This window comes from Cyprinodon variegatus, unplaced genomic scaffold (assembly GCF_000732505.1).
Source record: "Cyprinodon variegatus isolate N-32 unplaced genomic scaffold, C_variegatus-1.0 Scaffold5, whole genome shotgun sequence".
Taxonomy (NCBI): domain Eukaryota; kingdom Metazoa; phylum Chordata; class Actinopteri; order Cyprinodontiformes; family Cyprinodontidae; genus Cyprinodon; species Cyprinodon variegatus.
Window position 1 is genome coordinate 976,351 of NW_015150458.1, and position 12,826 is coordinate 989,176.

The 12,826-nt window shown below is 37.6% G+C and overlaps 2 protein-coding genes across 2 annotated transcripts in view; both read right to left on the reverse strand.

Moving 5' to 3' along the window:
* atmin (ATM interactor) lies at nucleotides 1-9,604 on the reverse strand. The gene is made up of 4 exons (XM_015374426.1): nucleotides 9,259-9,604; nucleotides 5,074-5,199; nucleotides 4,189-4,388; nucleotides 1-4,091 (listed from the first exon to the last, which is right to left on the reverse strand). Exons 1-4 carry the CDS (start codon nucleotides 9,487-9,489, stop codon nucleotides 2,318-2,320), a joined length of 2,331 nt encoding a protein of 776 aa, XP_015229912.1. The 5' UTR covers nucleotides 9,490-9,604; the 3' UTR covers nucleotides 1-2,317.
* Nucleotides 9,605-10,698: 1,094 nt separating this feature from the next.
* Nucleotides 10,699-12,826, reverse strand: part of cenpn (centromere protein N) — a 4,369-nt gene continuing 2,241 nt past the window's right edge. Inside the window, exons 3-10 of the mRNA XM_015373976.1 lie at nucleotides 12,705-12,764; nucleotides 12,503-12,576; nucleotides 12,252-12,425; nucleotides 12,046-12,147; nucleotides 11,831-11,885; nucleotides 11,641-11,741; nucleotides 11,416-11,539; nucleotides 10,699-11,107 (exon numbers count right to left, since the gene is read on the reverse strand). Coding sequence (XP_015229462.1) covers nucleotides 10,986-11,107; nucleotides 11,416-11,539; nucleotides 11,641-11,741; nucleotides 11,831-11,885; nucleotides 12,046-12,147; nucleotides 12,252-12,425; nucleotides 12,503-12,576; nucleotides 12,705-12,764 — 812 coding nt within the window. The 3' untranslated portion in view covers nucleotides 10,699-10,985. The remainder of the gene's footprint in view (nucleotides 11,108-11,415; nucleotides 11,540-11,640; nucleotides 11,742-11,830; nucleotides 11,886-12,045; nucleotides 12,148-12,251; nucleotides 12,426-12,502; nucleotides 12,577-12,704; nucleotides 12,765-12,826) is intronic.

Sequence of the window (12,826 nt, forward strand, 5' to 3'; positions counted from 1 at the left end):
CAAAGGTTTTAAGGGCATGCTTTAAGGCAAAAATAGACAGATGTCCTTTGAATATTTATTGACAACAGAAGTGTAGCTTCAACACATAACTAAGGCAACGGATAACTATAAATTGAGGCAACTGAAACAGAATTATTCGAAACAAACTGTGCATGCACTCCTTCAAAGAGAAAACACTGTTAACAATAAAGACCAACAAAGCTTAAACATCATCAAGGCAATGCTGTGTTTTCTTAAGTCAATATAAAGCAATAAATAGTTCAATTTACAATGTTCCAATAAAACTTTTAAGACAGGGAATATTCAAACATTAAGAACATTGTGAAAAAAAAAAAGTGTGGAACAGTTAGACACTGGGCTATTTTCTATACATTCTTCACTTTCTGATTCTTTTTTTAACTTGAACCCCCCCGCATACATAAAATAACGAGATGGAACGTTTTCATTAATGACGAACAGGAATCATTTCATATGACAATCCTCAAATCCAAAAGGAACTGATTTGGTACATCATGCAACCCTATTGATAACATTTCTACTCAATGGATTAAACATGCAACGCAAGGACCAAAGGAATGCAGATGGATTCGAATATATTTTATCTTAAAGCAGCAACTTATATCAAACATAACCAAGTTAATAAAGTTAAGGCACAGACAGAAACAAACAAGGCCTATAACCTTTTGTTCTTTTTAGAAAATGATATATTCTGCCTTTAGATAAATAAGTTAAACGGTATTAAAACAAAAGCTTTATGTGGACCCTTTTGGAAAAGACGCTAAAATAAAAAGTGACGCCAAAGATTTTCTTTTCAGTCACTACCAGATGGTAAACACAAAGCAAGCTGTTAATCTTAGCTTTAACTCACTGTTTACTGCACAGTTACAATACAGGATCTCCTCAGCACAGTGCTGCTACTGTATAAACTTACATCCAGCTAATGAATAAGTCAGAGACTAAATGACTGGGAGTGCTTACCTACGAAAAAAACAAAAAAAAAGACCAGTTTTGTTTCCACACAACATTAAACATCAATTACATCTCGATAAAAAGTGTGCTAGAACTCACAAGACTTCAACTTATTACTTATTTCAACTTGTGCTACAGCTGAACGCGTTTTATTTTAGACGTCTTTTAGCTGCTTAGAGCAATGAACTGTTGTACTGTGGTAGGCTTAGTGTTAAGAAAACTAAATCATTGGTCACATCTCTCAAACTTTAAACGCTAAGTGTATGAAGTAGAGATTTTAATTCTCTAAGGCAAACAGTAACTTAAAGAAGGGCAGCAATCAGATGCACAACTGCAGACACAGCCATTTCCTGCAGTTAACCTTGTAAAGGTTTCATGCGCTTTTTATATGTAAACAAAGTGTGCATTAAGACATCCTGCACTGTTAGGATGCCGATTGTTCAAGAGGCTTTAATACCTGTTAGTTTAACATGGAAACTGTAAATTAAGAGCAAATGTCATAAACTACTGAAATAATACAAAGCACTTTAGAGGAAAACGCACACAACATACTATGTGTACAAAAAAAATATGTAAACTGGCACAAGAGCTAACCAATCGTGCCCTCTGAGCTAATAAAGTGCAACAAAGCTGTCAGCAGGGTTCCTACTTATATTTTAGACAAACAAACACTTCTTTTTCCAGACTCAAATCTCCTGATTGTTTTTGTTTTTATAACTTTCTCAATATTTAAGAAAAACATGCACCCTGGACTACTAATAGAAATGTTTTTCAACACACTGAAAAAAACCCAAAACAAAACTAAAATGCTGTTTAAACTGCTTCCATTTTTCAAAATTGTGTATTTATGGATTTAAATATGAATTGTAAGCTATCCAAAGTTAAAGGGGAGTAAAATGGCTCCTTTTATGATATTTCTATTACTGCCTCAGTCAGTATGCAAAAAACTTGAGGTCCTTTGTGGCAAATCAAAGACAAAATGTCCTTTTAACATAAATATATGCAAAAGAAAAACTAAATATCCGCACAGAATGTATTTAGTAAGATTCGATTTTTAACCTTGAGAGAATTAAGGTCTAAAGTCAGGAAAATTAAACTTTTTTCAGTAATCACTTTCCTTCTTTCCATCTTCTCAAGACCCATAAAATGGTCCAACAAAGCCTGAACTTTGTAACTGTAGAAACCCTGCCCTGGGTATATAAACCTGGAAACGCTCTGAATGTGACTGCCCCTCTGGAATGGTCAAATGGCTACTAGAACAACATGGACTCATTCTCCTTGAAGAAAGCGGCATATATCAGAACCCTGTTCTGCAAAAGGCTCATGGCAATCCTCACTAGGAGGCTTTTCAGCTGTTTGGTTTGTCAGAGTGCTGAAAAAGAGCACAAAGTTCCTCGCATGTTTGGGTTTCCACGGAGCTGAAGTGTGACTCCATGTTCCATGCCAGGTCAGCTGACAGGAAGTCATCCATTACAGTCTGTGTTTCATTGCTGGTCAGGAAAAGGTGTCCAAGGCTCTCCGCCTGACTGGTCACGGTCTGGGTTTCTGTGCTGTTCAGCATCCTTCCATGCTCGCCTGGAGCTGTTTGGGTCTGCGAGGACAGACCTGCTGCAAAAGAGGGGAGGTCTGTCTGTGTTTCAGTATCTGAGGACTCTGTGCTTATAGAAAAGCTTGAATGCCGTAAGATGTTGCTCAGGGGAATGCTGCTTCCAGCGCTTAGCAGGAAATTGAGATCAGTCTGAGTTTGGGTGTCAAATAGCTCAAGGTCGCTGGCTTGGGATCGATTCTGTCCCTCGCTTTGGTCAAGTTCATCCATGAGGAGGAAATCTGTCTGAGTCTGAATATCCAAAGATTCCAGAGGTGTATCGCCACCCAGGACACCAAGTTCACTCTCCTCCGTCTGTGTCTGGATGTGCACAGCATTGAGAAACTCCTCAAAGTCAAAGTCTATACCATTGTGCTGCTCCGGAACTGAGCCTGGGCCTGAGCCACAGCCAGCAGAGGCCTCTGCGAGGTCCTGGTGACCAGACAGAATGTTTTCCAGGTCATTTAAAAGAGTTATAGTTTGGGTCTGATTGTCCGCCACATTACTTGCATTAAGATCATGTGTTTGCACTCCAAAACACATACCAACCACTGACTTTGGGTCCGCATATAGACAACCTCCTTCAGCATTAAGGGTTTCATTTATCTCTGTGCATGTTTGGGTAGAAACGCTGAGAGAGTCATTCTCAAATAGATCAGAGCACATAACAGCCTGATTTTGAGCTTTCTCCTCCAACTGTGGCATTATGAAACATGTCTGTGTCTGCTTCGTTTTGTACGGCAGCACAGATGAGCAGGAGGAAGCAATTTGGCTGAAGCACTGACTGTCTGTCTGAGCTCCAACGGATGATGTGGGTTTGGCTCTTGAAACAAATGTTTGAGTTTCAACACTAACTGGCAAGAGGACTTGGGCGCTCACACTGATGTCTGTTTGAGAGCAGGATGACACGGAGGACTCACTCACAGAACAGAGTCCAATTCCCTCTCCAATTCCTGCCACTGGAGCCATTTTGGACAAATAGGACCTGTCTGTCTGGATGTTGGTAGAGACGCCTCTTCCTCGCTGCCCTGCCACGCTGCTTGCCGAGTCGTCTTTATTTGTAGGGTCCAGATTGACCTGAACCCCTGTGCTGATTGGGTCTTGGCTAGAACGTGAAGAAGGAAGGCAATCCTTTAAAGCAAAACTTTTTACATCGAGTTGGGGTAGGACTGTTCCTGGGGTTTGTGGCAGAAGCTGAAGGGTTCCCACAGAGCCTTGGTTATCAACGGCAAGCACTACAGACCTCAGAGCACCGCTTTCTGTTGATGGAAGGAGGACAGGCAGATGGGCCAGCTGCATAATTGGAACGCTGACTAAAGTCATCTTGGGTTTCGGGAGTAGCAACTTCTGAAGACCCCTGTGGGGATTACAGTTCTGGCTCACTGGATCTAGGATGTACACAGCGGAATCAGCAGGGAGCGCCATCTCTGCCACTTCTTTAGTATCAGGCGTCTTTTGAGCAGTTGAGTCACAAACCTCAACTTTTTCAGAAACATTTAAAAGTTTCTCCATTTTTCGCTTCTTTACAGGAGGAACTCTGTAAAAGAAAGACAAGACAGACAAAAATCAATTGAATAATAATAATATGGGTAGTTTAATAATGTCCCATTCATTCATTCTAAATGTCTACATGCCTGTGTTCTGAAGGGATTTCATGACCCGTCCTGTAGATATGAGACAGCAGAGCGGCTCTGCTAGCATAGGGGCAGCCACAGGTACACTGGTAGGTCTTCCCACAGTCTTCAACGTGCCTCTTTAGGTCCCACTCTGTGCTGTAGCCATTGTTGCATTTGGAGCACTTGTGTTTTTTCTCTGCGTGCATCTTCATGTAGTGCTACAATTAAACACATTATTGGAAAATATAAAAACATAAAAATAATTAAAAAAAAAAGGTTTACAAACACCTCAGCACCCATGCAGAGAAATCCAAGCAGTTAGTCTGGCCTCCTAATTCCAGAAATCCTAATCTGAACCAACAGCTGAGGGTTTTATGTCAGAACTATAGAGACCCCACCCTGTAATCCACAGGACCTTAAAACACATAATGTGCTGGTAGACTGACAAGGACCTTAGTATAAGACTAGGAGTTTATTGATGTGGTGATCAGCAGATCCACCATACAATACCAGTTAAACTTTAGAGATCATTCATAATCTAAATATATAATTTAAAAATCACTAAATTAAAATGTACAGTTTTTGTGATGCTTAAGCCAAATATTAATTCATTTAAAACCACACTTCACTGTAAAACCTGACAGATGTAAATACGTCTCCCCAGACTTTTAGGACCCCCATCTGACGCAAAGACACAAATAAATAGCTTTTTGTAAAAATGAAACGACTCAGACCTAATTCAGTAAATCTCATTGGGTGAGAAAAAACATCACGCTATTTTTTAAGTCACATGTAAAGAGATGGTTTTTTTTTTTTTTTTTTTTTTTTTACATAGTTCAAAACAGGTTAAGATAGTTGTCGATCCGGTAAAAAAAGAAGCCTTTATATGAAGAGAGCTCTCACTTGCTTAACCAGGGAGAACTGTGAGAAAGGTCTGTTGGGGCCCCTGGGACAGCCCTCGACGGGACAGCAGTAAAGTTTTTGTGAGCCCTTAATCTCCTTTCTGACTGTAGGGTTGACGATTCCATCCTGAAGGAACAACAAGAGCAAAAAGTTAAAAGACAACAATGAGCTGCATTTCGAGGCTAAAACTAGTCCGAACTCACTTGACACAAACTAAAAGTAAGAAATCAACATTTGATCATTTCTTTGCTGTAATAACATATATTTGTGTTGAAAGGAAGCACAAACTGTCAAACCGAGGGCCATTTTTTGGTTAATTCATAAATTCATAAATTGTGGCTGTCTTCTCTGTCCAAAATTCAACATTCTGATTAAACCACAAAAAACAAGAGTCAGTAGAAAAAAAGACATTTAAGATTTGGAAGAAAGGATAGTTTTGTTCATAAATGTAAGGTACCATCTAATTGAAAAAGAGACAGCTGTAAATGTTTTTCTAGCTCTAAAAGAAAATTTAAAACTAATCAATGAATAAAAAAACCTGAAACATTTTAAGTGCCACATGTAAAAAAATTAATTTTACGGTATTCCATTTTTTTGACATTTATGATTTCTCTAACTAAATTAATGAACCAATTCATATCATTAGGAACCAGCTTTTCCACTGAGTAAATATAACCCACTGGAAACAGACAACACAGCCGTCACAAGGATAATTATTAAAGGATCCTCTGCTTAATCAGGGAGAAGGAAGCAAGCAAGACAACCATAAGACAAACAGTTTGTTTCACTAAATGTTAAATTATCGACCATCAGCATGCGGCTACATCACTAGGCCCAGATTTATTGTCTTTTCTATAGAGCTCATCAACAACAACAACAAAATGTAACAGAGATCCTTTGTTTCCAATGAGAAACTGAGGCAGTGAAAATCTACTGCAGCTTGAGGCTATTTAGGTTATCAGAGTCAGGTCAAATCAAAGCAGTATCTTTAGGCCCAGGAAAAGATACTATAATCAGATTTTAGACAATCAGAAATAAAATATGTCCATTCTGCAATCAGAGTTCACTTCAAAAACTTAACAATGAGCAACAGAAGAATAAGTTAGTGCTACAGTAATGAAGTGAATTCTAGGGGAGTTAAAACATTCTTAAAATACAGCAATGTAGTGTCTAACATCATGATTCAGTCCTGGAGCATCAAATCATTAATTGTAAGAAAAAAGAAGTGCAGACTGAGAACCTGCAGTATCTATATATCTATCTATAGATATATCTATGTATATATATATATATATATATATATAAAGCAGAGAATTGATCTTCTCACTCCACTCGAATCAAATGTCAGTTATTTTCTGCTTAGAGCGGCATTGTAGATATATTACGGAAAGTGAGGCTAAGTAAAAGGATTATGATAAACAGGAACAGAGCATTGCCTAAATAAAGTTGAGCTGATGTTTTTTACCCAAGCTATAAACACTGTGATGTTCACGGTCACTTGTATATATAGGGCTTAAACCCTTTATTCCAAATCCAGGGAGTTTACTGGTTCTTTAAAACTTCCTCAGCCTGCATGCATCCACGACTAACAGCTCATTCAAATTCTCTGATTCACCTGTTTTAGACACAGAGCTTAGTCTGTTGTGGGACAAAAGGCAGCCATAGCCAAAGGAGAAGCTCATTCATGGAGGGGGTGACAGTGAATTTACAGCCTGCTACAGGAAGGTCCGATTCAGCAAGGACAGGGGAAACAGCCTGACTGCAGGCCAAAAGCTGCAACTGTCTCGGATTTAACTTAAATTTACCCATTTATAAAAGATAAACCTTAAAAAATGTTTACCGGACGTTAGTTAGGCTCTGTAAAAACTAATCCTTCCAAAAAAGAAAAAGGTAGATTATGCATCTTTGTATTCTGTTCTTTAACATAGATTGTTGAGACATGTGAAAAACTTCTGTTCTATTTGAATGTTGGGGCAAAAAAACATCTTTATCTGTTGATAATGGAGAAGGGTACGGGGCTGAAACAATCGGATTAATCGATAATTTAAATAATCATCAACTCATTTAGTCATCGGGGCTGCACAGTGAGGCAGTGGGTAGCAATGCTCCTTAGGTTCGATTCCTGGCCCAGTGTCTTTCTACATGGAGCTTGCATGTTCTCCCTGAGCATGCGTTGGTTCTCTCCAGGTACTCAGGCTTCCTTCCACAGTCCAAAAAACATGACTGTTAGGTTAATTGGATTCTCTACATTCTCCTTAGCTGTGAGTGTGTGTGTGAATGGTAATTTGTCTCTGTATTGTCCTGCGATGGACAACACAGGTGAAATAAATCGCCCATAGACAGCTGGAGATAAGACACCAGCAGGGATAAGTGTGATGGAAAACGGATGGATGGATAATTTAATCAATTAATCATTAACTCAAGTATAGAGACTCTAAAACATACCTTTAGCTGACAAAGCAATCCACTTAGACTACTAACTATACAAATATTGTCAAAATATAAAAATTTTGCATTTAAGATAAAAAAAAACAACTTTCTTCTGTCAATACACTGTTTTTTTTTTTTTTTAAAAGTGCATTTTTTCTTGAATTGAGGACTTAAATAGCACACTTTGTCAATGGAGCAAGACAATTTACATTTAAAATAAGAAAAAACTATTGTATTGTCTCATTTCAAGTACTTATGATCTAATTATCTTATTTTAAGATTAAAAAAATCTAATTCCATTGGCAAATCATCTTATTTACCTACTCAAATTAAGAGTAAATACACTTGATTTAATTTTTTTTTAATTTATTTCTAGATTGTTTTTGCAGTGTATAATCTATCCAGAAGTCCTGAAGTGGAAAAGTTTTAGTTTCACTTGGTTTAATTTCATTAACAAAATCTTCTTTAAAGAACCTAAAAATAATCGACAGATATGAAAAATTGTTAGTTGCAGCACCAGAAGGATATAAATAATTCCTCAAATTGTATTTATGTTACTATAAAAAAGGAAGAATACAATTCTTTTTCCCCCCACTAACATTATACCCTCACAATACTACATTGTCCTACTTGAAATTTGGAAGATCTGTTCATTTCTGGCTGCAAATGACACATTTCCTGGTTGAGAGAAAACATCTTATTCCCATAAAGTATTTGCTCTCCTTCCCTGACTTACATTTGAACCTAAGTGACATCCCATTAGGGTTCTTCTGTGTGACTTTAAACTAAGCTTCGAAGCTGCAGCAGCTTCAATACTTCTAGGGAGTCTGTCCACATGATTTAATGTTGATGGGATAATTTATCCATTACTCCCCAAGCACAGTCGTGATGTCACAGACCAACACTGGACAAGAAGGCATGGCTCTCAGTCTGGCTTTGAATCAATCCCAAAAGTGTTCATCTGGGTTAAGGTCAGGAGTCTGAGCAGGTCAGTGCAGCTCATCCACAACAAATGCATCCATGTCTTAAATAGATCTTTGTGCAGTAGCAGACAGCCATGTTGGTTGGGAGAGCAAAGGGCCATGATCACCGTTGTTACACAATATGATGTTATCGTTATCAAATAAAAACCTCAATATTAGTATTTTAATCAGCCATAGATTGGAGTAAACCAGCTCCCACATGACTGATAAATATTTGAAACCTCCCAACTAAAAAAATGCATAATGTAACAAAATCTCAATTTAGCTTCAGCACACAGATGAAAGATTGCCTCATTTTTTCATAAAAGCAAACAGATGACAGAATAAGAAGGATATCACACTGAGCATATTGAGGGCTTTAAATAAACAAACACCTCAAGCAACAAAGCAGGAGTGTTACTGGGCGAAGATATAGATCATTATGATATAGAATCACTTTTAAAATAGTACAGATGGCACCAAACAGGCTCATATAACCTAGATCTGTAGTTTAGGAGTTAATATAGGAATCTTCTTTATTATTGCCTAGAAAGACCACAACCCACCACATGTAGCTAGTATAAACCCACCTGAAAAAAAAAACATATGAATAAACATTTCTTTATGAAACTGATCAAATATTGCACACCCTGTGGGTTATCTTCTGTGTTTGCTAATTGGATGACTTGCGTTTTCTAATTTTAGGGCGTTCTTCATCACTACTTAGCCAAATTAGCATGGGCTGTACTTCCATGTTAAAACCAGCCGAGTTAGCAGGTTTACCTTTACTTACCTTTATTCGGTGCGACTTTACCAGATGCATGTTTAATGCAGGTGTGTTGGGGAGGATCTTGCCACATCCTTCTACGGTGCAGAGGATGTTCGTCCGAACTTCTTTGGTCAGCTCGATAATGGTGGGCTTTATTATCTCCCGACATTGCGACATTGACTCCTCACAGCGTTTCACATCGCCTGACTTCGAGTTCTGCCTGCCTTTTGCCTTAGCCGTTGTAGAGGCGGCCATGTTTCTATGTTGACAGCCCCCTCCCCACCCTAAACCAGGCGTATTGAATGAACAGGGGCATAGGGTCCCTCCGCTTGGACTGAAAGGGAGCGTAACGTGGGGAAAACTAACCCGCGGCATTGACTGAAAGGCATCTTCACCAATCAGCTTACTTCCGTAGTGACGTTGGAGTACGTCACGTCCGAGACGACACAACTTCCGTTATGTTCGGTCTTAAACAGAGGAAAAAAATATATATTAAAAAAAAAGGAAATATAATTTTTAGAAAGGAAACCTTTGTTCAAAGCAACCCCTTTTGAAATTCAACAGTGCATGAGCTTCTTTTTATAATAACATTTTTTTTTTATTAAAAACAAAATACAAAACAGTGCATTAGCTTATGCAGTTGATTTATCTTTTTTCTTCCTTTAGATACTTTTCTATGCACTGCTTTTTTTTTGCATGATTACAAAAACAAAACGTAACTTTCATAATCCGAACGATTTATTTTTTTCAGCCAAATAAAGTTCAGCAGTTTATATGAACAAGCTTACATGCAACTGCTGTAACATTAAGCTTTATCTAGTGCCGTTCACCTTCACAAAGGAAGTGACTGAAACAATTACAATTTGCATGAATTATAAGCATTGTCTTCATTTGAATTATACATTTTTTGTGGAAATTTAAGTTAATGAAGATCAATATACAATTTTTAACTAATACAGAATCCTTTTCTTAAGATGTATTTATATGTTTGCAGGCTAATATTGTTGCAATACTAGCCAGAAGCAGAATTTTTTTTCTTCTCTTAACCCTGTAATGCCAAATGTATCATATTTGATACATACCGTTTCTGAAATGTTTTGCGTCTGACACCTTTTGCATAATTTAATGGTAAAAACTTTGCTCAAAATCCTATTGTACACAATCAGATATACCTGATAACAGAGGGCAGAAGACCACACAAACAATCTTGACTTATCGCATAGTAATAAATTATTAATATAAAAAATGTATTTCTGTTTTTTCTTTTTACATATTTTGTTAAAAGGCCAAATAAGTACTTCAAACCAAAAAAAGTAATTTTCTGTTTTGTTTTATCCTTGGATCGGGCTTTGAAGGGTTAACTGTCCCTTTTAATTAGACCTAAACACAAATAAATGTAAAATTGTATCTAAAACAACTTACTGCAGTGTTAGGGATAAAGTAACCACAAGGTAAAATAAAATTAAACTTTATTTAAAGGTTTAAGACAATAATTGTACAATTATTTTACAAAAAGAAAACAAAATTTCTATGGAACCATAACTAATCGTCCACTCTTTAATCCTTGGCTCACATAGAGGAACAAGTTAGACACTGGCTTTAATAACACAGATTCCATTGATGTTTTGAAAAAGAGATATATCAAATGGTGATGTTTACCTTAAACCTTTGCTATGGATAAGCTGTTATCTGCAAGTCAGTTTGACGGAACAGGACTGAACAAAGGTTAGAGTGAGGGGCCAAACTGTAAATCAGTTCTTCGTCTGGGACATTTGTGAGCAGGCGCTGGGAGCATTATCTGTGATGACAAAATAATTCCTTCCTTTAAGGGGAATAGATGACAGCAAGGGAGTGAGGGGGGTTGAGGCAATTCCTGCAAAGTGAAAAAAAAGAACAGTAGGAATAAGCCAAAACGGGAAAATTGCAAAACAGAACCTCTTTTTTTTTTAAAAATAAACTCAGTTTCTAAAAATGATCTGAGTATGCAGCCCAGCAGGAGTGAAAGGAAATTGCTAATTTTGTTGGAGTAATGATGGTGATTTCTACATCAAGTGTGCCCTCGTGTGGACACTTAGAGAACTGCAATTGTTGAGAAAGGTTCATTATAAAATGCATATATAAAATCCTGTGCTTTCGAATGTACCATTTCCTTTACGTCTGTGGCAAATGTTTTTTTAGTACCTGAGGATGCACAGGATCTGAGTGACTCCAGGAGGTTGGTGCTCGAAAATTTAACAGCACATCTAAATGGCTCATCCCGTTCAGTCATGGTTTCATTAGTGGGGTCTTTGAATTTGGTTTCCAGCTTAAAGAAAATATACAAATATTAAAGAGACGCAATTCTGTTGAAAACTATGTGTTGAACCATAACCTAAATCACTTGTATTCAATAAGTGAGTAGTTTACCTTATAGACTGCAGTCTGTATTGCAGGTAACGCCCCTTCACCGAAGGCTTCTATTGCCATTCGATGTCTTTTTGCTGATGGCCCAGATTGCTCTTTTTCAACTGGCAGAGAGTCAAGCACAAAAACCAAATGATGTTAAAGAAAACAGGATACCCAACATAAATAGATCAGATAATTCTACTGAGCATACTTAAGGGGCTTTGATTCTGCTCTTTGAGAGGGCTGGGGAACTTTGTTGTAAACACCTGAGCAAAAAAAAAAGAAAAGGTTCAGTCAGTTATATCTTTAAGAGAATTGTAAATTTGAAAGAGAAAAAACAATTCAATTTACCTTCAAACAGTAAAACACTGGAATAAAATGACATTGGTGGCTAGTGGAGTATTTTGGTACAGGAGGGTGACTTACATGCTGGTATTGCCTCATCAGCAGGTCCCTGAGGGCAGTCAGTTTCCGTCCACTTAGGTTAGCATCCTTAATTCCTCTATGTCTCGTGGAAAAAGCCAAGGCCTGCAGCAAAAGCCAATCTTAGAAGGTAGAAACATGCAACACAGACACACACACACAAAATACAAATATAACAAATACTTAAACATAGATTTTTTTTCTCTTACCTGCAATAGCAGAGGCTTATGCTTTGACGACAGACTGCTCACATAAACATAAGGAGTCTGAAGATGATGGACAACATATGAGGCTCTCAGATTGTTTGGTGGAGATAAGCCTTCTCCCCAGGCGATCCGGATCCAAACAGCTTCATCTGTGTGCTTCCTAATTTTAACAAACACCTTTGATCGAATGCAAAAGAAATCATTAATGTTTCATAATGTGTAAAAACCCAAATGCAAATTGTTATTAAGCTTACGTTTCTTTGGACTTCACGGAAATGGGATTTGAATTGCTCCTTAAACTGGATTAGATCTACAGAGCGAGCATCATCTATAAAATGGGGAAAAGAGATGAAAAAGGGTTAAATCTCACTGAAAAGATGCAAAATAATTCAAGCATAACTCTACTGGGTCTGTGTTTTGAAGGTGGAAGAAGAATATGGTTGTTTGGATTCCCACCATCAGGATCCACAAGTTGGTAGGTGTGCCACATATCCTGGTCAGAATTCTCAGCAACATCTAAAAGAAAATGAAACCCACGTTACTAATTAGTGTTAATTTTAGCGCATTAATTAAATGAA

Bases quoted from the DNA above. Each gene is read 5' to 3' on its own strand.
- atmin (XM_015374426.1), bottom strand. From the start codon at position 9,489: ATGGCCGCCTCTACAACGGCTAAGGCAAAAGGCAGGCAGAACTCGAAG. The intron at 4,389-5,073 runs GTGAGAGCTCTC...GTTTAATTGTAG, and splicing joins AGTTCTCCCTGGTTAAGCAA to CACTACATGAAGATGCACGC. The intron at 4,092-4,188 runs GCATGTAGACAT...TTTCTTTTACAG, and splicing joins GAAATCCCTTCAGAACACAG to AGTTCCTCCTGTAAAGAAGC.